Below are 25846 nucleotides of genomic sequence, written 5' to 3' on the forward strand. Positions count from 1 at the left end.
ACTGCTCTGTGCCTCAGTTACCTCATCTGTAAAATGGGGATTAAGACTGTGAGCCCCCCGTGGGACAACCTGATCACCGTGTAACCTCCCCAGCGCTTAGAACAGTGCTTTGCACATAGTAAGCGCTTAATAAATGCTATTATTATTATTATTATTCCCTGCCCACGAGGCACTTAGAGTCTAGAGAGCCCACAGTAGGCACTCCATAAATTCTACCGATTAAATGATTGATTGCTACAGCAAGGATTTATCTTTGTGTGTTATTGTTTGGGGTTGGCTTTTTCAGGCACCCCTGCCCTTGTGGATTCAATCTCCTCCTCAGTAATAATAATAATGATGGCATTTTATTAAGCGCTTACTATGTGCAAAGCACTGTTCTAAGCACTGGGGAGGTTACAATAATAATAATAATAATGAAGGCATTTATTAAGAGCTTACTATGTGCAAAGCACTGTTCTAAGCGCTGGGGAGGTTACAACAATAATAATGAAGGCATTTATTAAGCGCTTACTATGCGCAAAGCACTGCTCTAAGCGCTGGGGAGGTAACAACAATAATAGTGAAGGCATTTATTAAGCGCTTACTATGTGCAAAGCACTGTTCTGAGCACCGGGGAGGTTACAAGGTGATCAGATTGTCCCATGGGGGGCTCACAGTCTTGATCCCCACTTTACAGATGAGGGAACTGAGGCCCAGAGAAGTTAAGTGACTTGCCCAAAGTCACACAGCTAATTGGCACCTGTATATATGTTTGTACATATTTGTTACTCTATTTATTTTACTTGTACATGTCTATTCATTTTATTTTGTTAGTATGTTTGGTTTTGTTCTCTGTCTCCCCCTTTTAGACTGTGAGCCCGCTGTTGGGTAGGGACTGTCTCTATATGTTGCCAACTTGGACTTCCCAAGCGCTTAGTAGAGTGCTCTGCACACAGTAAGCACTCGATAAATACGATTGATGATAATTGGCAGAGCCGGGATTTGAACCCATGACCTCTGACTCCAAAGCCCGGGCTCTTTCCACTGAGCCACGCTGCTTCTCTGGAAAACAGCTGGGGGGGGGGGTGGGGGGTGTGTGTGTGTGTGTGTGTGTGTGTGTGTGTGTGTGTGTGTGTGTGTGTGTGTGTGTGTTTTTGTGAGGTGTGTGGTGGAAAGAGGCTGTTTGAAGAAGTTGCTTATTTTATCCACTTGATGGCGCTCTAAGACTCCATAAAGACTTAGATGATGATGATGATAAAGTCATCATCAATCGTATTTATTGAGCGCTATGTGCAGAGCACTGTACTAAGCGCTTGACTGTACTAAGCGCTTTAGTGACATAAAGTCACTAAAGATGCACCTTGGCCTCTATTGGGGGGGGGGGTGAATTTGAACTCAACTGGAAATATACTTGTTAGCCCAAAGCATTTTAGGTTTATTTAAATAAAAATGATAATTTATACAAGACTCTTTTTTTTCTTTAAACAAACAAAGTTGTTGGTTTTTTTAAAAAAACGTACAGGGCATCCTTTTCGTGGGTCATCCCTCCAATCCTTCACACAGAACAATTCCTTTGCTGAAGAGAAGTCACGCCGGCAATGACTATTTACAGATTCAAACGGATTCAGACATAAAAAAATTGAACGCCCATTCCATTTCAACGATTGGTCATAGAAATGAAATATCTGCCCAAATTTACATAATTCGATAAAAACTACAAGTTCTCTGCAGGGCGGAGTCGCCCCGAAGTATGTACAGTTCCACCTCCCGGGCTTGGGGAGGACGTGATTCCTGTTGGTCGGGGCGGACTTTTCAGTAAGGTTCTTCCGTGGGCGAGTGTGCGTTCAGGACTCTGGGTTCGTCTCTTCCTCCCGCTAACTGCCCTGAAAGTCCCGACTGGAGCTTCCCGCTCCCCGCTCTTCCCATTTGAGTGTGGTCAGTTTTCATCTCCCTTTCTCGTTAAAAGGAACTCAAACTGACCACTTCACTTCTCTGAAAGAAGTTAAATCCACCCCCCACGCGACCGTCCCAGAGGCCGATAGGGAAACTAACACTTTTTGCTAAGTGGCACGAATCACCCTGGAAACGGGAAGGACAGAATGGGATGGGACCGTCCGGGCCGCCAAGGACCGGGAATGCGCCGTGGGGGAAGCGCCGGGCGGCCCCGCCTCAGGCCTAGGAAAATCGAGACGTCGGTGGTCCGAACCGACGTCCTTCCCGGAGCCCTCTGTCCGATGCCGGCCCGGTCGCTCCTCTGGCCTTCCTTAGGATGGACTGGGCCTCGGACCTGCGCCTTCTAGTAGCACAAAGCAGGACCAGATTCCTGGGAAATCCAGTTCGGAAGGGCAGCGCGGAATCGGGAGGCAGTTGGAGAGGCGGCTGTGGTCCGTAAGCTAGGTCCACCCGGCTAAAGTGCGGGTTCATCGCGAAGGACCACACCCGGAGCGACCTCTCTGTTGCGGACTCGGGAATCGTTCCGGCCGAACGCGTTCGCTTTCCCGAACCCCGGCTGGGGAAAAGGGAAAGACGAAGGCTTGGAGGGAATGCGCTTAATTGCGACAGCTGTCGTTCGCGCAGGAAGAGTGAGGCTTTTCCAGAAGTGGAGACGACTCTAAAGCGACTGGTTGGGGAAGGAAGCGGTAAGTGCAGTTACCCCATTTCTCACCAAGCCAGAGTGAAAGGTAAAAATTCCATTCAAAAATGATACAAAAATAAGAAAAACTGCTTGCTCTCTGTAAAAAATATAATTTTCTGTTTCTTCAAAACAAAAAAAAAACCCCAACGATCTCACAAACACCCAAAGGACTCAAGACAGGCTGAAGGGGTGACGGATGCTTTTAGAGATGAACGAGACATTAAGCTACTTTAATGCTCATATCACCGCTCGACAAGATTCACCTCGATGATTTAGCCCCTCCGAGCAGCCTCTTGAAAATGGAAAACATGATCCGCCGCCTTCGGGAGAAAAAGCAACAGGGCGGCATGAGTTCAAACACTGGCTGTTGGTTTTGAAGTACAACCAAAGAAATACTGGGTGATCCAGAGTTGAGATGGTTAGCTCTTAGTTTTCTGTAGGCCGAGACGGTTTTAGAAGACTCCAGGGGTGAAACTTCTTTCTCTAAATCCTGTTTCTCTGTGGTGCCCGAGATAACTTCTGAGGGCTGGCCCACAGTGCCGTAGAATCATCCTGGTTCAACCAGCGGTGTCTCTTCAGGATGGGAGGGATCCCTTCCACATTCCCAGGAAACATCCGCCCCCTTTCCGGAGTGACTAGACCACCGGTTTTAACCGGCAGCTGCCTAGAACGGCCCCGTGTCAGCGGAAATACCAGGAGGTCGGAAGCTAAAGCTGGTGGTTTCGGGGGTCGGCGCAGGTCACCCCAGTCCCCTCCCAGTCCCTGCGCTGAGCTTGCTGTGGGTGAGACCTGAGGGTACCTCTCGAACCGCTGCCAACCAGGGGCTGGCACTGCCAAGCTTGACCTCTGCAGCCCGGAGGCCGCCCTCCCTCCGAACGCGGTCGTCGGCCCATTGGGCGAAATCCCCTTCCACAGCTGCAAGATTCCCCGGCCGCCGCCAAGAAACCCGGAATGGCCACTTCCAAGCTCCTGCTCGCGACCGGCCCTGCTTTGAGGGGATGATCCGACAAGTGTCTAGCACGGTGCCCTGCACGCAGTAAGTGCTCAATAACTACGACTGATTTTCAACGGAGTCAACGCGGACACCTCGACCTTAAGGGTCAAGTTATTCTCTGACTGATGGTAAATCTCCTCTGGTGCGAAGCAAACGTAAGGTAATCGAGAGCTGTAACGGGGGTGGAGGCTGCCTCCGGGGAAGGTTTGGGAGAAAGAACCTCCTTGTGGGTGGGATTACGGCAGAAACGGCACCAAAGTCGGCCACTGCTGGCCCGAAACGAATCCATCCATCGGTAACCAAGCTGGGGAGACGGGGGGGTGTCACCCTGGCCCGAACCCCCTCAGACTGAGTTCCTTCCCGGTGGTCAAACGCGACGAGCTAACTGGCCGTCGGTCAGCTGCCACCCGAGAAGGAAAATGGAAGGTAACGGGGGCGAGAAAGAGAGGAAATGGGCCTTGCCTGGGAGAGGTTCTGACTCAACTCACAATATGTCTTTATTTGGCAAGAGTTCCTTCTTCTAGACTGTCAGCTGGCAGTGGGCAGGGAACGCGTCTACCAACTCCGCTGTATCGTGCTCTCCCGAGTGCTCCGCCCCCAGTAAGTGCTCAATAAATACAACTGATTGATTCTTTCGTTAGGGATGGCGAGATTGCTGACAAGAGGCCCTCAAAGCACCCCTACACACGAAGACGCGTGTCTTCACTCTGGTCACCTTTTCCACAGTTTCCCCACCGTCCCCGTCCAGTGTAGATGCCATCAGCGCTTAGAACAGTGCTCAGCACATAGTAAGCGCTTAACAAATACCATTATTATCCTCTCCACCTGACCCAGGGTCGTTCCAGGACTGCCCGGAGAAATGTGAATACACTTCACGGGGAATTAGCACCTTCTTTTATATCTTCGCTTTTCTCCACGCCCCCAGGTCGACAGCGAGGGGCTACGCAGAGTCCAGGGAAGCAGGACGACCCCCGACCGAGAGGCCCGGGCTGACCGTTGGCTTTGGGGTTCACGTTCTCAGCTGCTCGATGCGCACCTTCTCAGCTTAACTCCTTCACGGAAGCGTGTTTGGCTTCAGAAAAGGGAAACCGCGATCGGGTGCCGGTTCGGCCACGCTCCGTTGGCTCTCCGAGGATCTTCCCGGCCTTCGATGTCGGAAAATTAACGTTAAAAGTGCTCGCTGTGCAAGGCGAAGAGTGGTGAAAGCACTTTTACAAACACCCTAAAAACAAACAGGAAGGCCTGTATAAAATAGGCTTACATAGTAGCAGAGGTTAGGAACAATGGAAAAAGGAAAATTATTGCAAAAGAGATTGATCGTACGGAGGTCCAATTTTCTTTTTTCTTTTTTTCCCACTACCAAATTGTAAAAAAAATACAAACCAAAAACCCCCAACTCTCTCCCCGCCCAAAAAACCAAGCAAACCCCAAAGTCTTTCAGATCTCCAGCAGGTGGATACTAGCTTTCGCCGCCAGATATTGCCGATGTGATCTTCACGTACTGGCTGAAAATGGTCTCAAAAGCTTCGTCTCTGTGTACCATGGCACCGAACACTAGCGGCTAACGAGAGAGGAGAAGGGTTACGGCGTGAACCTTGTGAGATCCTGAAAGAAACTCACCCACCCGGAAACAAAATCCCCTTTTTCTCCACAGACGGGAGAGGCCTTTCCTTACAACATTCCCAGACGTGCAGACGGACCCCCGCTTTCTGGTTTGGAAACGGGTGATATTTTGTTATGTGGAGAATGGTTTAAGCTTGGATTCCTGGAGCATCTCAATCCATCAAAGGTATTTATTGAGCACTTTCTGCACAGCACTGTACTAAGCGCTTGGGAGAGTCCAGTATAACAGAATTAGCAGACACGTTCCCTGCCCATTACGAGCTGACAGTCTCCACTTCAGTCAGTCCCCGGGTAGGAGTTCAGCCTGCCAGACGGGTAAGGGCTGCTAATATCCGTAATTCATTTACCGAGCTCAAGAAATACCACCACCGGTACTGATTATTTGGTGGTGGAAGGTGGGGGCAGGCCTGGTTAAGGAGGGTAAAATTCCACACAAATCCCACCGAGGCCATTCCAACCCTCTTAAGTGAGCTACTGGAACCACCCCTAGGATCCACCATGGCTTAGTGGAAAGAGCATGGGCTTGGGGGTCGGAGGTCGTGGGTTCTAATCCCGGCTCCTTTACTTGTCAGCTGTGTGACTCTGGGCAAGTCACTTAATGTCTCTGTGCCTCAGTGACCTCATCTGTAAAATGGGGATTAAGGCCGTGAGCCCCACGTGGCCAACCTGATTATCTTATATCTACCCCAAGGCTTAGAACAAGTGCTTGGCACATTGTAAGCGCTTAACAAATACCATCATCATCATCCACCAAAATGCCAAGGCGAGAGGGAAAGGGCTGAGGCCTGGAGCGAAACAATCCAGGTCACAAGGGCGTCCTTGCTCCGGGGAGAAGGGCGCCGCTTGGCTTCTCCGCGGAGCCGGGAGCCCCAGAAAGCCGCTCGGGACGGGGCCTGGAATATCCCATTTCACCTGGCTCGGCACTTACTTTCTGTGTGGACGGTGTAGAGACTGCAATCCCCATGCCCGACCCGGGAAGAACAGACAGCACTTTGTACTGAAAGACAAAAAAAATCCAACAAACCACAACCCAACTCGGTCACTCCTGATGGCCCAACTTTCTCCCACAGGGACACATTAAATAAGTAAAGGAGATACTTATCCCCCCCCCCCCCACCTCCAAATTTCCCTTCTCCCCCCAAAACTGGGCATGTGAGATAAAATCCACCAGGGCCCTTGAGCAGCGGGATGTACTTTTTTTCCTTAAAGAGCCAGATATTAAGACTCCAAATTCAATCATATTTATTTAGTGCTTATTGTGCAAAGCACTGTACTAAGGACTTGGGAGAGTACAATATAACACCAAACAGACACATTTCCTGCCCGCAGTGAGCTGACAGTGTAGAGAAGGCACCCGGCTCCATTTCCTTTTTCAGGATAAATGCAAAAATAAGAAGAACCGTGACTTCCCTAGAAGTTGTGGCCACGTTCCACCTCCGCAGCCATGAGCCGCGACTCTTGCTTGTCGGATCCGGTAACGGGGGTTCGGGGGGAACGGGGACCAGAAGGGTGGGACCCTAACGTCCTTCCTTCCTTCCTACTCTTCCAGGCGCTTAGAACAGTGCTCTGCACACGTTGAACACTCAATAAATACTATTGACCGATTGATCGCTTTCTTCCTGGGCCTCCGGTTGTTGGGCCAAACCCAGAAGCCAGCCCAGGGGGATGTTGGGGCAGCTGGGACACAGGAGGTGTGGTTTTCCCTGGAAAATATGACTGTCCAAGGGCCAGCCGCTATGGTGGTTTTCCAAATTTCCCCAGAGGGACTTGAAAGAACCTGGCGTCAACCAAAACTCAGGGACTACTTCCCCAGGCCATAAAAAGCAGGGCAGGAAAGGCGACAGCCAACTGAGTGACTAGAAGAATGAGCACAACTCTCCAAAATAGATCTCTCTCCCCCCCACACCCCGTCCCCCGTCTTCAAACACTTTTAATTTAGCTCTATTTGGGAAAGAATTAATATTGGTTTAAGCAATTCCAAGCCATTTTACTCCGCTCAGTCGAGCTGGGCATTTTCTTTCAGCCTCTCTGGCTTCTGGGACGCATTTTCACCCCACAGCTCGAGGCAATTTGAAGTAAGCAAAGAATAAAACCTGCAGCAGGGAACACAACCCCGCGAGAAGCCAACGAGGACAAATGAGCCCTCCTTAATTAACCTACCTTCTGAATGTCTGTAATATCCATTAATTTAATAACTTTATTTCTCTTTGATGAGCCAGATTTCGAGCTTTCAAAGCATAAATAACTGAAGAGGAGAGAAAAAACAGTTGATTTGTCAGAGTAACTTGAAAAACAGACACTTATTCGAGGTCCCTTTCCCAAGGGCTTAGTACAGTGCCCGGCAAATAGGAGGTGCTCAATAAATACAACTGATTGATCTTCAAATCCACCACTCTCACCCGAATAATAATAATAATCATAATGGTATTTGCTAAGAGCTTACTACATGCCAAGCACTGTTCTAAGCATTGGATACAGAATCCCTTGTTCCAAATACAACTTCGTGACTGGGCTAAGCACCCCGGTTTTCTCCACTTTCACGTGTTGCCTGATGGCCACCACGTGCTTGGACCATGCCAGCCCACGTGTGCACGTTAGCAAATCCCTCTCCTGGAGTAGTTCTATCTTCGAGGCTCAAAATTCACACTTGTTACCCCTTCCTACTAAATGGTGACATACCGAGACGGACAGCTCTCTGTCCTCTCCGAATAAGGAGAAAGAAAGGGAGAGGGAGAGATGGGGGGGAAAAGGAAGAGAGAAGAGATGGGGAGGAGAGAAAAGGGAAGAGAGGAGGTGGAGGGGAGAGAGAGAAAGAGAAAGGGGAAGAGAGGGAGGAGAGAGAAGAAAGAAGAGGGGAGAGAGAGAGAAGAAAAGAAAGAGAAGCCCTATTAAGGACAGAATCACCACTATGAAGGTTTTCTTCCTTACACGTGAATTACGTCTCCAGGCAACTGAACAGGTTTTCAGAGCAACTTCTCAAACAGCACAGCCGATTCAGGCTCAGGCAGTATCCAACAAAGCACAGCTAAGACAACTGTGCTAAAAGTGGCCATTTTACATGAATAGAAAGCAATACTGAAACCCTTCTGTACAAGGCCTCACGGCCCCACTGCCCAGAAGAAAAGTGGTTGCTTAATCCCAAGCTTCTCCCAATCAACACCCCCTCTGCCCTCCCCGACTGCCTTGATGATTCAAGGACTAGGAATGATGAAAAATCTCCACCGTGAAACCCACGACTACTCTTTGGCCCATCCGCCCCGGCCCATTTCTTGTTTTTCCTGTAGGAATTTGTGATGGTCGCCATTTTGGATGGTAATAATAAGAGAAATGATTGGGGCACCTGTTAAGCACTTACTATGTGCCAAGCGCTGTGCTACACACGGGGGTGGGTACAAGATAATTACATCCCACAAGGGACTAATGGTCTACGTAGGAAGAACAGGGACTGAATCCTGATTTTGCAGATGAGGGAATTGAAGCCCAGACAAGTGAAGTGCCGTGTTCAAGGTCAGGCAGAAGTCGAGCAGCAGAGCCACGATTAGAACCCAGGTCCCCTGACTTCGAGGTTCAGGCTCTTTCCACTAAGCCTCGCTGCTTCTCAATGAACTAGTAGCCTCTCTCACGCCAGGCACTAAAACCCAAGAATCCTGACCCTGGCCTTTCTTCTCGTGGCTCTCAGGAGCCCGCCTCCCTCCTCAAGAGCAGGGAATATTGCCCGGCACTCACTTTTCTGTCACGTAGAGAACTCCGTTCCTGATGTAGTCTGTTGGCATCTTCCTGTCTCTGTTAATTAAGCAGCATCGCCAACCGTTTTCACACGCTACCAAATAAATACAAATACACACATGCTGTCAAAACCCTCAGTCAAGATGGAGCATCAGCTGGGATAATTATTTCTGCAGACCTAGAAGGGAGACCCTGAGCTGCTGGCTTCCTTAGAATGAATGAACCTAGGTTGGTTCATTCATTCATTCAATAGTATTTATTGAACACTTACTGCATGCAAAGCACTGTACTAACCGCTTGTAACAATAAGCAGACACATTCCTTGCTCACAAGGAGCTTATAGTCTCGAGGGAGACACAGACATTAATATAAAAGAATAAATAGGCGTGGGCGCTTACCGTGTGCAGAGCGCTGTACTAAGCACTCGGGAGAGTATGATTTAACAGAGTTAGTTGGTAGGCACGTTACCCGCCCACAAGGGGCTTACAGTCTAGAGGGGAATATTCCCCTTTTCAGTCAGAAGAGGCCTAATTTCTTCAAGTTCTGAGATCCTCTTCTAGAAAGCTCTCCCTTTTCCCTGACCATCTCAGTAGCCTTGGTTTGTCCCTATCCCATTCTTCCCTCCTAAGATACACCGCCAGAAGTACACAGCAAAGTCCTGGCGCGGATGTACCATCGTTTTATACAGTGGTAGAACTTTGTCTTTCCATTTTGTCACCTACCTTTAAGTTGCCCGGTCTTGTAATAATAACATCTTGCATTTATCGGCATTTATTCTGTTCTACTATACGCTCCCAAGTGTTTAGTACAGTGTTCCGCACTTGGTACAAGCTCAGCAAATACAACTGAACGATTATTTTTTGATTTTCCCAAGTCATTTTCACATCGATTATTTAATTTCCTCCTCCCAACAGTCCCGGGAGGGAGAGGTGGGTACTATTACAATCCCCATTTAACAGAAGAGGAAACTGAGGCCTGGAGAGGTCAAAGGGAGGAGCCAAAGCCCCATGGCAGGCCAGTGGCCCAACTGAGTTTGGTGAGACTGCTGCTAACCTCTGGGCTACAAAAGCATTCCCATTAACCCACGTGGGGCTTACAGTCTTAAACCCCCTTTTAGAGATGAGGTAATTGAGGCACAGAGATGTTGCAACGACCGGCGAAGGTCGCACAGCGAACAAGGGGGGGAGCCGGGATTAGAACCCAGGTCCTCTGACTCCCGGGCCCGGGCTCTTCCCAGTAGGCCACTCTGTCCGATAGCAAAACGGACAACTTTGGATCAGCCCCAGGCTCCGACCGAAATTAATCTTTCCTGTGACCTTCGGGGAGCCCCGGGTTACCCAGCCTTGTGCCGCCTGGAAATCCACCCCAGAAGCCCTACCACCAATTCCCTTCTCCCGTCACCCCCACGGCCGGGCTCGTACCTGCCAAAGGCCGCTCGTTTTCCGTCAGGTTAAAGATCTCGTGGAAGTTGCCCTTTTTGGTACCGTGGAAACGACCCGTGTCTTCATCCTTGCTCATGCCCGGCGGGGCGCTGGCGCCTACGTAGCTCCGTGATGATGCCGTCTGGAGCTGGGAGGAGACAGAAGGCATCGTGTAGACCATCGCCAGAAAATTAATTCCTCTGTTAGTCAACCCGCTGGAATGTGAATGCCCCCCCAGTTGAACATGAAGGGCAGCAGAAGAAAATAGGAAAATAGAACCCTATTTCTAGCTCTAGAAGAAACAGAATGGGGCACGTATTTTCCACAGTGGGATTCGCCCTTATAAATGTAAGCTCCTTGCGGGAGGGAATATTTTAGTTCCTTAGTCGGCATTTCCCAAGCGCATTATTGAGGGCATCGCAACCCCTGGGTGCTCAATAAATGCGATTCCTACTACCACCAAGAAAGTGAATATTCCAGAACTTTCCATGGTGGCCCGATTTATTATTAATAATAATAATTGTGGTATTTGTTAAGCACTTACTATGGGCCAGGCACCGTACTAAACGCTGGGGTAGATCCAAGCAAATCAGGTTGGACACAGTCCTTGCCCCACATGGGGCTTCACAGTCTTTAACCCCCATTTTACAGATGAGGCGACTGAGGCTCAGAGAAGTGAAGTGACTTGCCCAAGGTCACGCAGCAGACAGGTGGCGGAGCTGGGATTAAAGCCCAGGTCCTTCTGACTCCCGGGCTCCACCCATTAGGTCACACTCTTCTTGACAGTTGTTTTCCTGTGAATTTTCTCTGGGTACAGAGCTGTCCCGCCGTCCACCATGAGTCCTTCTAGTGCTTTGCCCCCTCAAAACTGAGTGTGTTTCACAACGGATTAAACGGTGCAAGGGTTCAAAGACACAATAATAATAATTAATAATTATGGTATTTGTTAAGTGCCTACTGTGCCAAGCACTGATCTAAGCGCTAGGGTAGACAGGTTGTCCCACGGGAGGCTCACAGTCTTAATCTCCATTTCACAGATGAGGTAACTGAAGCCCAGAGAAGTGAAGTGACTTGCCCAAGGTCACACAGCAGACAAGCGGCAGAGCCAGAATTAGAACCCATGACCTTCCGACTCCGAGCTCTAACCACTATGCCACGCTGCTTCCCCAATATATATTAGGGTTACTTGCCAGCTGACAAAATGCATATGAGCAGTGCTTTGAGAGTCAAAAACGAGACACCTAATAAAACCATAAAGCAGCAGTAAAAATATTGAAGGAGGCACACATCAGCTCAGCTCATTGTGAACAGAGAGGCTCGCATTGAAAAACAAAAAAGAAAGAAAGCAAAGCTTTTCCACACTATGATCCATACCTTTTCATGCCCTGACAGCTAGTGGGAAAAGAAATAACAAACACAAATGTGACCATGGCAAAAGGAAAAAGTGAAGTCTGTTTAACAGCATCGCATACAGGCTCAAAACACGAATCGGGCAAAGTGATGAGAATCGCACCGGGACAGAGAGAAAGCCTCAAGAGAGAGGAAGGTGATTTTAGAAGATCTCTCCAGCTGACACACAAAGCCTGGCCTCCTAATCTGGTAAAACTCCCTTAGCGGAGCAGACTGTCCTCCTTTCAGAACTAGCTGGGAGGTCCTGAGGGAAAGAGGCCTAATTATTATTATTATTTTTTTTAAATGGTATTTGTTAACTGCTCACTACGTGCCAAGCACTGTGCTAAGTGCTTGGATAGATAGAAGCTAATCAATTTGGACACAGTCCCTACCCCACGTGGGGCTCCGGTCTTAATTCCCATTTTACAGATGAGGAAACTGCGACACTGAGAAGCCAAGTGACTCGCCCAAGGTCACCCGGCAGACAAGTGCCTACCAAATACTAAAAATTGGGGACTCCCTGTCTTCCCCGTTCGATCTGAAAGCCCCCTGAGGGCAGGGGCCATGCTGCTGGACTCTTCCATTCAGCAGATGCTTGGTAATTTCCAGAGGCCGACACACCTCTGTGCGTTGGCCCTCAGCTCATCCCCCTTCCTCAAAGAGGGGTCTGGGCCTCGTTCTTCATAATTATAATAATAATAATGATGATGGCATTTGTTAAGCGCTTACTATGTGCAAAGCACTATTCTAAGTGCTGGGCAGGTTACAAGGTGATCAGGTTGTCCCACGGGGGGCTCACAGTCTTAATCCCCACTTTACAGATGAGGTAACTGAGGCACAGAGAAGTGAAGTGACTCGCCCAAAGTCGCACAGCTGACGATTGGCGGAGCTGCGATTTGAACCCATGACCTCTGACTCCAAAGCCCGGGCTCTTTTCCACTGAGCCACGCTGCTTCATCTATCCCAGGCCCCGGTGCCAGGTTCGGGAAATGCCGGGCACCAATCGCTGACTGGCTTCCTCCTGGCATCAAGAATGCTTCGCCCCTACAGCCCCGTCCCACGTGAAGGGACACTTTTCTCTTCAGCCACAGCTTCCTGAAGCGGCCAGAGCAGCAGGTTGAAGGCTTTTAGTTACCTCCTGTACCGCGGCGCCTGACATTATCCCAGCTACTGGCTAGCGCCGATCGGAGGATGCGATTCCAAGCGGTTGTCTCCCAGCTTGGCACGGAAGGAGGTGACGATAAGAATGTTAAGAACTGCAGTCTTTGTTAAGCGCTTCCTATATGCCAGATGCTATATTAAGCCCCAGCGGGTCAGACACAATCCCTGTCCCGCACGGGGCTCTGGGTACTGAAAACCGATTTTTCAGATGAGGAGACTGAGGCCCCGAGAAGAGACGTGAGTCGGCTGCCCAAGGTCACCCGGCAGGCAAGTGGCGGAGCTGGGGTTAGAAGCCCAGCCTGTGCTCTTTCCACTAGGCCAACCTAGGCCAACTATGGAGGAGGATAGTGAGTGCTCTGCTAGATAGAGAAGCGGCGTGGCTCAGTGGAAACAGCACAGGTTTTGGAGTCAGAGGTCATGGGTTTGAATCCCGGCTCCACCACAATAATAATAATAATAATAATAATAATGGCATTTATTAAGCGCTTACTATGTGCAAAGCACTGTTCTAAGCGCTGGGGAGGTTACAAGGTGATCAGGTTGTCCCACATGGGGCTCACAGTCTCAAGCCCCATTTTACAGATGAGGTAACTGAGGCACAGAGAAGTTAAGTGACTTGCCCAAAGTCACACAGCTGACAATTGGCGGAGCCGGGGTTTGAACCCATGACCTCTGACTCCAAAGCCCGTGCTCTTCTCCACTGAGCCACGCTGCTTCCTAAAATTTTATCTCAGCACTCTGAGGTGATCTATTCTAAACCCTCCTAGGTATTTACAATCTTTTTTCAACTCTCATACCAGAGGGGGGATTAGAACCCAGGCCTCCAACCTTTCAAGGCTGTTACTTTCCCTCCGAGCCACCACAGGCCACAAGTCTGCTATGTGACCTTGGGCAAGTCACTTAACTTCTCTGAGCCTCAGCTACCTCATCTGTAAAAATGGGGATTAAGACTGTGAGCCCCACGTGGGACAGCTTGGTCACATTGTATCCCCCCGTGCTTAGAACAGTGCTTGGCACATAGTAAGTGCTTAACAAATGCCATCATCATCATCAACCTGGGATAACTGGATGTGATCCCAGGTTGGCACAGAGGGAGGTGGCTATGACACTCCACGGTTCTCTCCCAGCCCAACCGGGAGGGAGGACAGTGTTAAGTGCTCTGCAAACAGTAAGGGCTCAATATATAGGACTGATTGATTGAGGTGGCTGTGACACCACACAATTCTCTCCCAGCCTGGCCCGGAGGGAGGTGGCTGTGACATCCCCCGGTTCTCTCTCAGCCTGGCCCGGAGGGGAAGCGGCTGTGACACCCACACGGTTTTCTCCCGGCTTGAACTGGCTCCGGGCTTCTCGGCCGAGGCCCCGCAGAGGGTCAATCAATCAATCAATCAACCGTATTTATTGAGCGCTTACTATGTGCAGAGCACTGTACTAAGCGCTTGGGAAGTACAAATTGGCAACACATTTGTACACACAGTCCCCACCCAGTCCCCTCAGAGACCCTCTTCAGAACCAGGCGGCCTGAGTCTGCGTCGGGGCCCGGCCTTTACGGCTTCCTCTCGCTTGAGAGCCAAGGCCCAGTCTGAGCCAAACACCTCATCTCTGAGCTCCGTTCCAGATGGCTACACAAGACCGCAAAGTCCCACCTTCCTCCTGCGTCTTTCTGCAAAAAGGGAGGGCAAGGACACTCACTAGGGACACCATATTGGAGACGGCGGGCGTGGGCTGTGGTGTGCTTCTTTAGGGCATGTCTTCACTAGACCAGCAGAGAAGCAGTACGACCTCGTGGAGAAAACACGGGGCTGGGATTCAGGAGGATTTAGCTTCTAATCCCAGCTCTGCCAATTGCTTGCTGCGTGGCCCTGGGCAAGTCACTTCTCTGTGCTTCTGTTTCCTCAATGGTAAAATAGAGATACCTTTTTTTTTATATGGCATTTATTAAGCGCTATGTGCAAAGCACTGTACTAAGCGCTGGGGAGGTTACAAGGTGATCAGGTTGTCCCACGGGGGGTTCACAGTCTTCACCCCCATTTTACAGATGAGGGAACTGAGGCCCAGAGTAGTTAACTGACTTGCCCAAAGTCACACAGCTGACAAGTGGCGGAGCCGGGATTCGAATCCATGACCTCTGACTCCAAAGCCCGTGCTCTTTCCACTGAGCCATGCTGCTTCTCCTTTTCTCTCCTTCTTAGACTGTGAGCCCCATGTGGGTCAGGGACTGTGTCTGATCTAATTAACTTGTACCTATCCCAGCGCTTAGAACAGTGTTTGACACATAGTCAGTGCTTAACAAATACCATTAAGAAAATAAAGCAGTAGAGACCACATAGACTGTGTGCTTTCCCTTCTCCACGTGGGAAAACCCACAGGAAAATCCGGCTTGTTTTCCTCTCCTACTACCTCAGTATCTAGCTGGGAACAGATGGAAAGAGCACGGGCTTTGGAATCAGAGGTCGTGGGTTCAAATCCCATCTCCGCCACAAGTCTGCTGTGTGACCTTGGGCAAGTCACTCAACTTCTCTGAGCCTCAGTTCTCTCATCTGTAAAATGGGGATTAAGACTGTGAGCCCTGCGTGGGACAAACTCATCACCTTGTATCCCCCCCAGTGCTTAGAACAGTGCTTTGCACATAGTAAGCGCTTAACAAATGCCATCATTATTATTATTATTATTATGAAAGCCCAATTTTTAACTTTATGGTTTGTTCCCCAAAGAACCCACAGAATTTGCATCCAGCTCTGTAATTTATTTACATTACTGTCTGTCTCCCCCTCTGGACTATAAGCTCGTTGTGGGCAGGGAATGTGTCTGTATACTGTTCGACTGTACTCATCCAAGCGCTTAGTACAGTGAAGCAGCGTGGCTCAGTGGGAAAGAGCACGGGCTTTGGCGTCAGGGGTCATGGGTTCAAATCCCAGCTCCGCCAATTAGCTGTGTGACTTTGGGCAAGTCACTTCACTTCTCTAGGGCTCAGTTTCCTCATCTGTAAAACGGGGATGAAAACTGTGAGCCCCACTGTGGGATAACCTGATCATCTTGTAACCTCTCCAGCGCTTAGAACAGTGCTCTGCACATAGTAAGCGCTTAATAAATGCCATTATTATTATTATTATTACAGTGCTCACCTAATAAGTGCTCAATAAATACGACTGGCAGATTATTTCTGCACCTCCTGACTTCCCTTCAGGCTCCTGCCTTCTGTCCCCAGAGTAGCCAGCTGGGTGGTCCGCTCCATTGCCAGGTGGTCTCCCGCGGCCTCCAGCCTGATGTTAAAATAGACATTTCCGGGGCTTGGTGTTCACCCCTCGTCTCCCTCTCATCTCAGGTTTCTCTGGGCCCCGAACAGCTTCCAAGGATCTGAGTACCGATGGGATCTGCCAAGGGGGAGGCTCGGCACAACCAGACGGATGCTGATGGGAATATTTTCTCAGGGCCTCTCCCATTATGCCACCTTTCTCCTTCCTTCTCTCTGTAGCCTGAATGACTTCAATTCCTGTTTTCCTTCCCACTTGGACCATGAGCCCCATGTGGGGCAGGACTGTGTCCAACCTGATTAACTTATATCTACGCCCACACTGAGGACAGTGCTTGTGACGTAGTAAGATCTTAACAAATACCATAATTGACGAATGAATTAACAAATTAGGTTAATCCTCAAACTCTGCCAAGCTCCCTGCTTTCTTCTCCCTCTCAACCCCCTTTCCTTTTTTTTTTTATTTTAACCACAGGGACTCTGGAAAATTAGAAGGCTAAATCAATTGGCTTTGCCAAATGTTTAGTGTAGTGCTCTGCACACAGGTGATACTATCGATTGACTGACTGACGGTCCTACACTAATGGGACGGGACTCAGTGGGACAGATGCGAGATGGCTTATTTAGCGATGCAAGACCATAAACATGGGGCTGGACGAGACGGACTTGATACGATGGTACAGAAAGAGGATCAGGAGGCTGAGACGAGCAGAAACAAAATGTCCACCAGCCGCTATTTGCGGCTATTTGCTGCTGCAGTTCACACAGACCTGGGATGTAAGAACAATGAGCCAGACTGGCAAGAACTAGAAATTGACCTTTCCATTAGATGCCACACTTGTCAGACCCTTGTTGGAGTAGCCTGTCAGGTATTGACCACCACACTGGAAAAAGGATGCAGAGAAATGCGTGAGAGGGATGAGGAGAGTGAAAAAATGATAAAAGGGTGGGGCGGCAACCCTGGAGGAGAAAGGTTAAAGGATGTGGGATTGTTTAGCCTGTAGAAGAGAATGCTTAGGGGGGAGTTAATCATTTCCCTCATCAATACACCTGGATTTGGTGAGAAAAACGGAGAACAGTTGGTTTCTATGCCCACAGAGGATCAAATAAGACTGTAAACTCCTCGTGGGCAGGGAATGTGTTATATTGTTCTGTTGTACTCTCCCAAGCGTTTAGTACAGTGGTCTGCACACAGTAAGTGCTCAATAAATATGACTGACCGACTGACATGAAGAAATGGGTCTGAATTACAGCATGAGATATTCTGGCTAGACCTGTAGAAGAACTTCTCTTGCAGCAGGACGGACACCTACGGGTAAACTGGCAAAGGCTGTAGAGGCCCCATTCCTGCAGGCACTAAAGTAGAGAGCAGACACCCATCTGTCCTGGAGGTGTTCACTTTTTAAAAGCTCCCGTTCTCTGCTCCCTTTCTCTGGATGAATCTCGAGGGGGGCGGGGGGAATGTTTTTTTGTTTTGAAGTACCCCCTCCAACCAATGATGAGACGGCCGAGGCTGGCTCATGGGCAGGGGAGAAAAGCAACAACAACAACAAAATCTTAAAACCGTGTTTAGAATGCAACCCAAGCAATCTGGGGCAGCCCTGGCCAGGGCACAGAGGGGGACCTCTCGGGGAGATTTCGGAGCTGCTTTCGGGATGAGAAAGTCATTTCTGCAAGGGCTGTGCCCCCTGTCCAAAGAGGACGCTGGCATATGTCAAAGGACAACCTGGGTTCCGTTTTGGATCCTGTTCCCTTCTCCTCCTTCCTGGCCCCTCCAGCTTTAGTCTTCCTGAAATGCCCACTGGGCCCCAAAGGGCAAGGATGCCAGGCAAGGAATTGGGGGGGGAGCACCCCAGAGGCGTGCTTGGCGTCCCAACCGCTATGATGGGCAGGAAGCGGAAAGAACCGATGCCACCCGCGCCGCTTTGCCGAGATTCGCCGGACCTCATCATCATCATCAATCGTATTTATTGAGCGCTTACTATGTGCACAGCACTGTACTAAGCGCTTGGGAAGTACAAATTGGCAACATATAGAGACAGTCCCTACCCAACAGTGGGCTCACAGTCTAAAAGACTCAGAGCATTTCTCCAGGCAGGGGTGGGAATACTGCCTGGGCATTCCCGGCCTGGGTCCCCGGGACCACGATACCATTTCTGAGCCGTGGGACTCGGACACGGAAGCACAAAGGAGGCTGGGCCGTGGGAATGAAAACCAAGCCGTCCAGGGCCATTGCCATCCTGGACAGACTAACTGGAAACTGGATGAATAGTCAGTGGAACAGGAGACGACTATCAAGTCTTTTGTGGAGAAAGGTGGGCGATAGCCTCTTCTGTTCTCTGGGAACCCGACCCGCCTTACAGTGGTTCTGTAAGACTACACGCTTCCGTCTGTGACCGTTGGATATTTGCTTGTCTACGCACTTCAATCTGTGACCTTTGGCCATTTGCTATCTGCCCCACCCTCAACCCCACAGCACTTACGTATATATCTTTAAATTATATATTATAAACGACTTATTTATTGGCATTAACGTCGGTCCCCCCTTTAGACTGTAAGGTCATTAGGGGCAAGGAGCGTGCTGCCAATTCTGTTGTACTGTCCTCTCCCAAGCGCTTAGTACAGTGCTCTAAACATAGTAAGCACTCAATAAACATGATTGATTGATATTTTCCAGAATGCACGTATTTTCCCCAGCACCCCATATACTGCTTTGCATTCAGTAGGCAGGCAATAAATACGACCACTATCACTATTAACTACCTATTAATGATGAATAACGCAAAAGGAGGTGATTTTTAAGAAACTCATTGCAAGAATGCCAAGAAAAAGCAAACAAAAACAAAACAAAAAACCGACCAGGCACAAATGTGGGCTTCAGGGGGCTTCTGAGGGAACGGAGATGGACATTTACTATTTAATACGGACCCGATCCTTTCCGAGAACGGAGATGGACATTTACTATTTAATACGGACCCGATCTTTTCCGCTCCCTCAACCCCGGCCACCCAAACGGACGTGCCCCAGTGACCCGAGGTAGGAAACGATCGCCAGCAACGGCGGAGGCGGGACTCACCCTCCGAGACACAGCGGCGAGGGACCGTTCTTTGAGCTGAGGGTCGGTGGGTAAATTCATCCAGATGATATAGGGGGTGTCGTACTTAGCTCGCAGTCTGGGGCAGCGTTTGAAGATGAAATCGATGAGGAAGAACTTGATTCCGGCATAGAGTCCTGCGATGGTGAAAGGACACGGATCAGCATGCAACCTCCTCTGCGTCCTCCTGCCCTTATTAAGCGCTTAGTTCAGTGCTCTGCACACAGTAAGCGCTCAATAAACACGACTGAATGAATGAATCGAAGCGACATTTCTGGATTCAAAATCTCGGGAGGGGCGTCCTTGGTGTTCACGTTGTGAGCGTCGGACTCGCGGGGCAGAAAAACATCAATAGACAGAGGAGAGCATGGCTTAGTGGACACAGAATCAGAAGGTCCTGAGTTCTAATCCTGCCGCCTCCACTTGCCTGCTATGTGACCTTGGGCAAGTCACTTCACTGCTCTGTGCCTCAGTCCCCTCATCTGTAAAACGGGGATTAAAACTGTGAGCCCTGTGTGGGACTTCACTGCTCTGTGCCTCAGTTCCCTCATCTGTAAAATGGGGATTAAGACTGTGCGCAAATAATCGATCAATGGTATTTATTGAGCACTTATTTTGTGCACAGCACTGTACTAAGCGCCTGGGAGAGTACAATACAACAGAGTTGGTAGACGTGTCCCTTGCCCACAACAAGCTTACAGTTTAGAGGGAAGAGAAGAGGGAGAGGAGGAAGAGAGAGGTGAGGGAAAGAGAGGGTGGATTCATTCATTCATTCAATCGTATTTATTGAGCACTTACTGTGTGCAGAGCACTGTACTAAGCGCTTGGGAAGTACAAGTTGGCAACATATAGAGACGGTCCCTACCCAACAGTGGGCTCACAGTCTAGAAGGGGGAGACAGAGAACTAAACAAAACATATTAACAAAATTAAATAAATAGAATAAATACGTACAAATAAAATAAATAAATATATAGAGTAATAAATACATACAAACATATATACATATATACAGGTGGTGTGGGGAGGGGAAGGAGGTAAGGCGGGGGGATGGAGAGGGGGAGAGGGGGAGAGGAAGGAGGGGGCTCAGTCTGGGAAGGCCTCCTGGAGGAGGGTGGATACAGTCAATTAATCAATGGCATCTACTGAGTGCTTACTATGTGCAGAACACTGTACTAAGCTCTTAGGAGAGTGCAACAGAATTAGCAGACACATTCCCTGCCCGTAATGAGCTTACAGTCGACAGGAGTACAAGGACGGAATGAGAGATGGCGGGGGGCGGTGAGGACTGAGGAAGGGAAGCAGAGGGAGAAATCAATCAGAGAATCAGTGTGGCTCAGTGGAATGAGCCCGGGTTTTGGAGTCAGAGGTCATGGGTTCAAATTCTGGCTCCGCCGATTGTCAGCTGGGTGACTTTGGGCAAGTCACTTCACTTCTCTGTGCCTCAGTTACCTCATCTGGAAAATGGGGATTAAGACTGTGAGCCCCCCATGGGACAACCTGATAACCTTGTAACTTCCCCAGTGCTTAGAACAGTGCTTTGCACAAAGTAAGCACTTAATAAATGCCATTATTATTAATAATAATCAATAATGGTATTTATTGAGCACTTTCTGTGTGCAGAGCACTGGACTAAGCGCTTGAGAGAGCACAGCAACAGAGAAGGTAGACAGGTTCCCCAGCAGGAAGGATTTTAGGGTTGGGGGTCAGGGAGGGATGTGTTGCCAACTTGTACTTCCCAAGCGCTTAGTACAGTGCTCTGCACACAGTAAGCGCTCGATAAATGCGATTGATGATGATGATAAGGGAAGGGGAGAGAAGGGAGCTGGTGAGACCTGATGACAAGGTGATGCCAGGTGGGTGGGTCCAAGCGGTCAGAAGGAGCTGCGGAGGTGACCCGTGGGGCCGGGCTTAACCCTTACAGGGGTGGAGCGATGGGACGACAAATTGGCTTCCGTCTGCCAACCTGCCGACAGCCTCGATTCGTCCCCTAAAGGGTCTGCCTCGATTCATCATCATCACCATCATCAATCGTATTTATTGAGCGCTTACTGTGTGCAGAGCACTGTACTAAGCGCTTGGGAAGTACAAGTTGGCAACATATAGAGACAGTCCCTACCCGACAGTGGGCTCACAGTCTAAAAGTTCATCTCCTAAAGGGTCTGGGGTGTTTTCAGAAACGGGTGTTTTCAGCCGACTCCTCCCGGCGGGCCGGCCCCTGAGGGGCTACTTTCCCAGAAACAGAAACTCCTGCCTCACCTCGCTGCTCTCCTACCACGACCCAGCCCGCGCACTCTGCTGCTCTAATGCCAACCTCCTCACTGTACCGCAATCTCGTCTATATCGCCGCTAACCTCTCACCGCATCCTGCCTCTGGCCTGGAACGCCCTTCCTCTTCACATCTGACAGACAATCTCCCTCCCCGCTTTCAAAGCCTTACTGAAGGCACATCTCCTCCAAGAGGCTTTCCCCAACTAAGCCCTCATTTCCCAGAAGGGAAGACTTCTGGGTCTGCTTCTCTCCCCCAAGAAGCTCCTTGCGGGCAAGGAGCGTGACGCTTCATTACTCTGTATTTCCCATTTGGCCAGTACAGGGCACTGAACCAAGCAGGCACTCAAAAATGTTACTACTACTACATTCCCCGCCGGCTCATCCTATTTTCCCCTAACTAGACATTCAATCTGAGCAAACTGGAGATGGATGGGAAGCAGCGTGGCCTAGTGAAACGAGCACGGGCCTGGGAGTTAGATCAATCAATCGATCGTATTTATTGAGTGCTTACTGTGTGCAGAGCACTGTACTAAGCGCTTGGGAAGTACAAGCTGGCAAAATATAGAGACAGTCCCTACCCAACAGTGGGCTCACAGTCTAGAAGGGGGAGACAGAGAACAAAACCAAACATACTAACAAAATAAAATAAATAGAATAGAAAGGTACAAGTAAAATAAATAAATAAATAGAGTAATAAATATGTACAAACATATATACATATATACAGGTGCTGTGGGGAAAGGAAGGAGGTAAGATGGGGGAGATGGAGAGGGGAACGAGGGGGAGAGGAAGGAAGGGGCTCAGTCTGGGAAGGTGACTAAAGTCTAGTTAGATGACTAAAGGCACTGAACTTCTCTGGGCCTCAGTTTCCCCATCCGTAAAGTGGGGATTAAATCCTACTCCCTCCTATTTAGACTGTGAGCCCCACGTGGGGCAGGGTCTGTGTCCCACCTGATAATTCTGTATCTAACAATAATAATAATGATGGCATTTATTAAGCCCTTACTATGTGCAATGCACTGTTCTAAGCGCTGGGTAGGTTACAAGGTGATCAGGTTGTCCCGAGGTGGGCTCACAGTCTTAATTCCCATTTTACAGATGAGGCAATTGAGGCCCAGAGAAGTTAAGTGACTTACCCAAAGTCACACAGCTGACAATTGGCAGAGCAGGGTGATTAGTGCAATGCTTGGCACTGAGTAAGCTCTTAGCAAATACCATTTAAAAAAAAATACGCTCTCTGAGAAAACCCCTGATGATCTCTCAGATTATGGTTGCCCCAGCCTTGGAACTGTATCAAGTCAGTGGCTTCTCTGTAGATATTTCCACATCACTATTTCCTCTTATGACTGAACCTTTCCACTGGGTGGTTTTTATCAGGGTTTGTGGTCCCGATAGGCGTTTCATCATATGTTGTTCGCACACCCCATTCCTTTGGCCTCCCAGGATGTGCTCGTTCCCCCCACAATTCCCCAGCTCCCTTTTTATTTTCCTCCTTCTCTCCCAACAATCCAGTAGTCCGTGCTTCTTCTTTCCCATCCACAGCCCCTTGAGCTTCCCTGCTCCCCATCTTGGTTGCAATATCACGCAGAGACAGGGGTCAGGGGTGGGGGGGAAACAAGACACCCAAGTCTCATTGGGAACAAACATTTGCCTCCTCATTTTCACCCCAACCAGTGGGGGTTAACAGCTTGTTTTCTGGGGCTTTGGTTTTCCAGGATGGGCGAGGGTGGCTTGTACGTGCGGATGTGGCTATTTTGCTAAATTCAGGTGCTAATGCCAGTCTGTGTGACCTCCTGACTGACACTGCATCCTACTTGATTAACAGTTGCTGCCCGAGGATGGCTGGCGGTCCCTTTACCCCAACCCCCCATCATCATCATCATCATCATCAATCGTATTTATTGAGTGCTTACTGTGTGCAGAGCACTGTACTAAGCGCTTGGGAAGTACTCGGGCCCACCCTTTGCTTCCCCTCTCTGGGTACGGTGAGGTGGGGCCGGGGGGAGGAACTGGAGGACTAATCCCAAATGTTTTCTGCCGACAGGACAGGTTTGCGAGGGTCGGAAGGCAATGTCCACCCTGCAAGCCCCGTTTACTCTAAGAGAATGGGTCAGCCTCACGCAGACTCTGACCAGAAATGGAGATTTCTTTTTTTCATCTGCAAGGGAAGGCAGCGGGGAGAAGGAGGAGGAAGGGGAGAGCTCCAGGCCCTAGAGGGATCACAGGTCACGGGTTCAACCCAGACGTGACAGTGAGAATGGTTGAACGATATTAAGGAGAAAATCCCTAATAAGAAGAAGAATCAATCAATCAATCAATCAATCGTATTTATTGAGCGCTTACTATGTGCAGAGCACTGTACTAAGCGCTTGGGAAGTACAATGATAATATGATAATAATGATAATGATAATGATAATGATAATAATGGTAATCATTTAGTGCTTATTCTGTGTGCCAAGCAGTGCACTAAGCACTAAGAAAAACAGGGCGGCCTAGTGGATAGAGCACAGCCCTGGGAGTCGGAAGGACCTGAGTTTTAATCCCTGCTTCACTACTTGCCCACTGTGTGATACTGGGCAAGTCAATTCACTTCTCTGGATCCCAGTTACCTCATCTGTAAAACGGGGATTAAGACTGTGCGCTCCACGTGGGACAGGGACTGTGTCCAACCCGCTTTGCTTGTACTTAGTACAGGGTCTGGCACATAGTAAACGCTTAACAAATACCACAATTATCATTATTAATAATAATAATAATAATGATAAAGTCATCTAGTCAGGGCCATCATTTCCAGCCTCTACCTAAACTAGTTTTGTTTTGTTGTCTGTCTCCCCCTTCTAGACTGTGAGCCCACTGTTGGGTAGGGACCATCTCTACATGTTGCCAATTTGTACTTCCTAAGTGCTTACTACAGTGCTTTCTGCACTACCATAAGCGCTCAATAAATACAACTGAATGAATGAATGAACAAACAAATGATCCTTGCAAAAGCATTCCGTTCCATTCCGGTGTGCATGGCTGAGGAACACTCCTCAACTGCCGGCTAAAGCCTGCTGCGGCGATATGGAGAGCCTTCCTCTACCTCCACTGAGTAAAAGACTAGTACTTGTCTTCGTTTCCACCTGACTAAGTTTTACATGAAGGCTTCCACTGCACCCTGCAGCATTTCCCTCATGTGAGAAGCAGCGTGGCTTAGTGGAAAGAGCACAGGCTGGGAAGTCAGGGGTCATGGGTTCTAATCCTGGCTCTGCCACTTGTCAGCTGTGTGACTCTGGACAAGTCACTTCACTTCTCTGTGCCTCAGTTATCTGTAAAATGGGGATTAAGACTGTGAGCCCCATATGTGGGACAGGGACTGTTTCTGACCTAATTAACCTTGCATCGACCCCAGCGCTTAAATTCAGTGCTTCAAACATAGTAAGCGCCTAAAAAATACCATTAAAAGAAAACACAGACAACAACAAATGAACAAAAGTCCCTTGTCTGCAATACTCATCTGGGAAAAAAACACCCCAGCTATGGGGCAACACATCTCCACAATTCTCTGTCACAGCAGTGGCTAAGAAACCAGTAGAAACGTATCAGGGAGGGGCTCAAACAGTCCCCGAACCTGTTGGCTCAGACATGGGTAGCACCTCAAACGTGACAGGTGGATATTTGTTCAGCTGTCCACACAAAGGTATGTGGGGATTTTCTGACTCAGGTAGGGAGAACTTGAATATCCTAGCTGGCTGAAAAGAATGCCTATTTGTTTTTTTATTTGTGCAGCTGGGCTAAACCAAGCCCTGGACATCTCTCTCCACTGTAATGGCTAACTGCTCTGTCTAGAATCCTCTAACGAAGGGTCCAACTGCTTCACGGAGAGAGACTTGTGTTTGCTTTTTGCCACCTAGAACTAAATTAACGCTAAGCTGAAAAATACTTGAACAAACCCCAGGCAAACACCTGCTCTTTTTGGAGCGGTGCTTGTCGATAAACATAATTTACTCAATTACCCTTGTAAAAATGCCACCTGAAAGGGAACTGCTCTATCGTGGTACCGAACCTTCTGCTATTCTGATAACAGCTTGGCCTTTTCTGGTGAAAAAATGGTTGCGGTGGCCACTGACAAAGTCACAAGGCCCATTAATTCCCAAAAAGAGTTATTTTCCTTTATCTTCTCCTCCTTGTCTCCTTCCAGGGAGCTAGCTATTGTACTTACCTCTCATAAACCAAGTTTATAAATGGCTAATCCCAGTAATTTCAGTAATTAAAATCCAGCTCCAGGACTCATTCAGAACTACCTCAAATCTGACCT

At 49.0% G+C, this 25846-nt stretch overlaps 1 protein-coding gene across 2 annotated transcripts in view; it reads right to left on the reverse strand.

Moving 5' to 3' along the window:
• Positions 1 to 1465: 1465 nt before the first annotated feature.
• GRAMD4 (GRAM domain containing 4) overlaps positions 1466 to 25846 on the reverse strand; it is a 114283-nt gene continuing 89902 nt past the window's right edge. The window contains exons 14-20 of one of the 2 annotated variants that reach the window (XM_038756248.1): positions 19261 to 19415; positions 11753 to 11770; positions 10379 to 10526; positions 8958 to 9051; positions 7392 to 7476; positions 6160 to 6228; positions 1466 to 5169 (exon numbers count right to left, since the gene is read on the reverse strand). In XM_038756248.1, coding sequence (XP_038612176.1) covers positions 5068 to 5169; positions 6160 to 6228; positions 7392 to 7476; positions 8958 to 9051; positions 10379 to 10526; positions 11753 to 11770; positions 19261 to 19415 — 671 coding nt within the window. In that variant the 3' untranslated portion in view covers positions 1466 to 5067. The remainder of the gene's footprint in view (positions 5170 to 6159; positions 6229 to 7391; positions 7477 to 8957; positions 9052 to 10378; positions 10527 to 11752; positions 11771 to 19260; positions 19416 to 25846) is intronic. The other variant, XM_038756249.1, reaches the window with a different exon arrangement.

This window comes from Tachyglossus aculeatus, chromosome 14 (assembly GCF_015852505.1).
Source record: "Tachyglossus aculeatus isolate mTacAcu1 chromosome 14, mTacAcu1.pri, whole genome shotgun sequence".
NCBI lineage: Eukaryota > Metazoa > Chordata > Mammalia > Monotremata > Tachyglossidae > Tachyglossus > Tachyglossus aculeatus.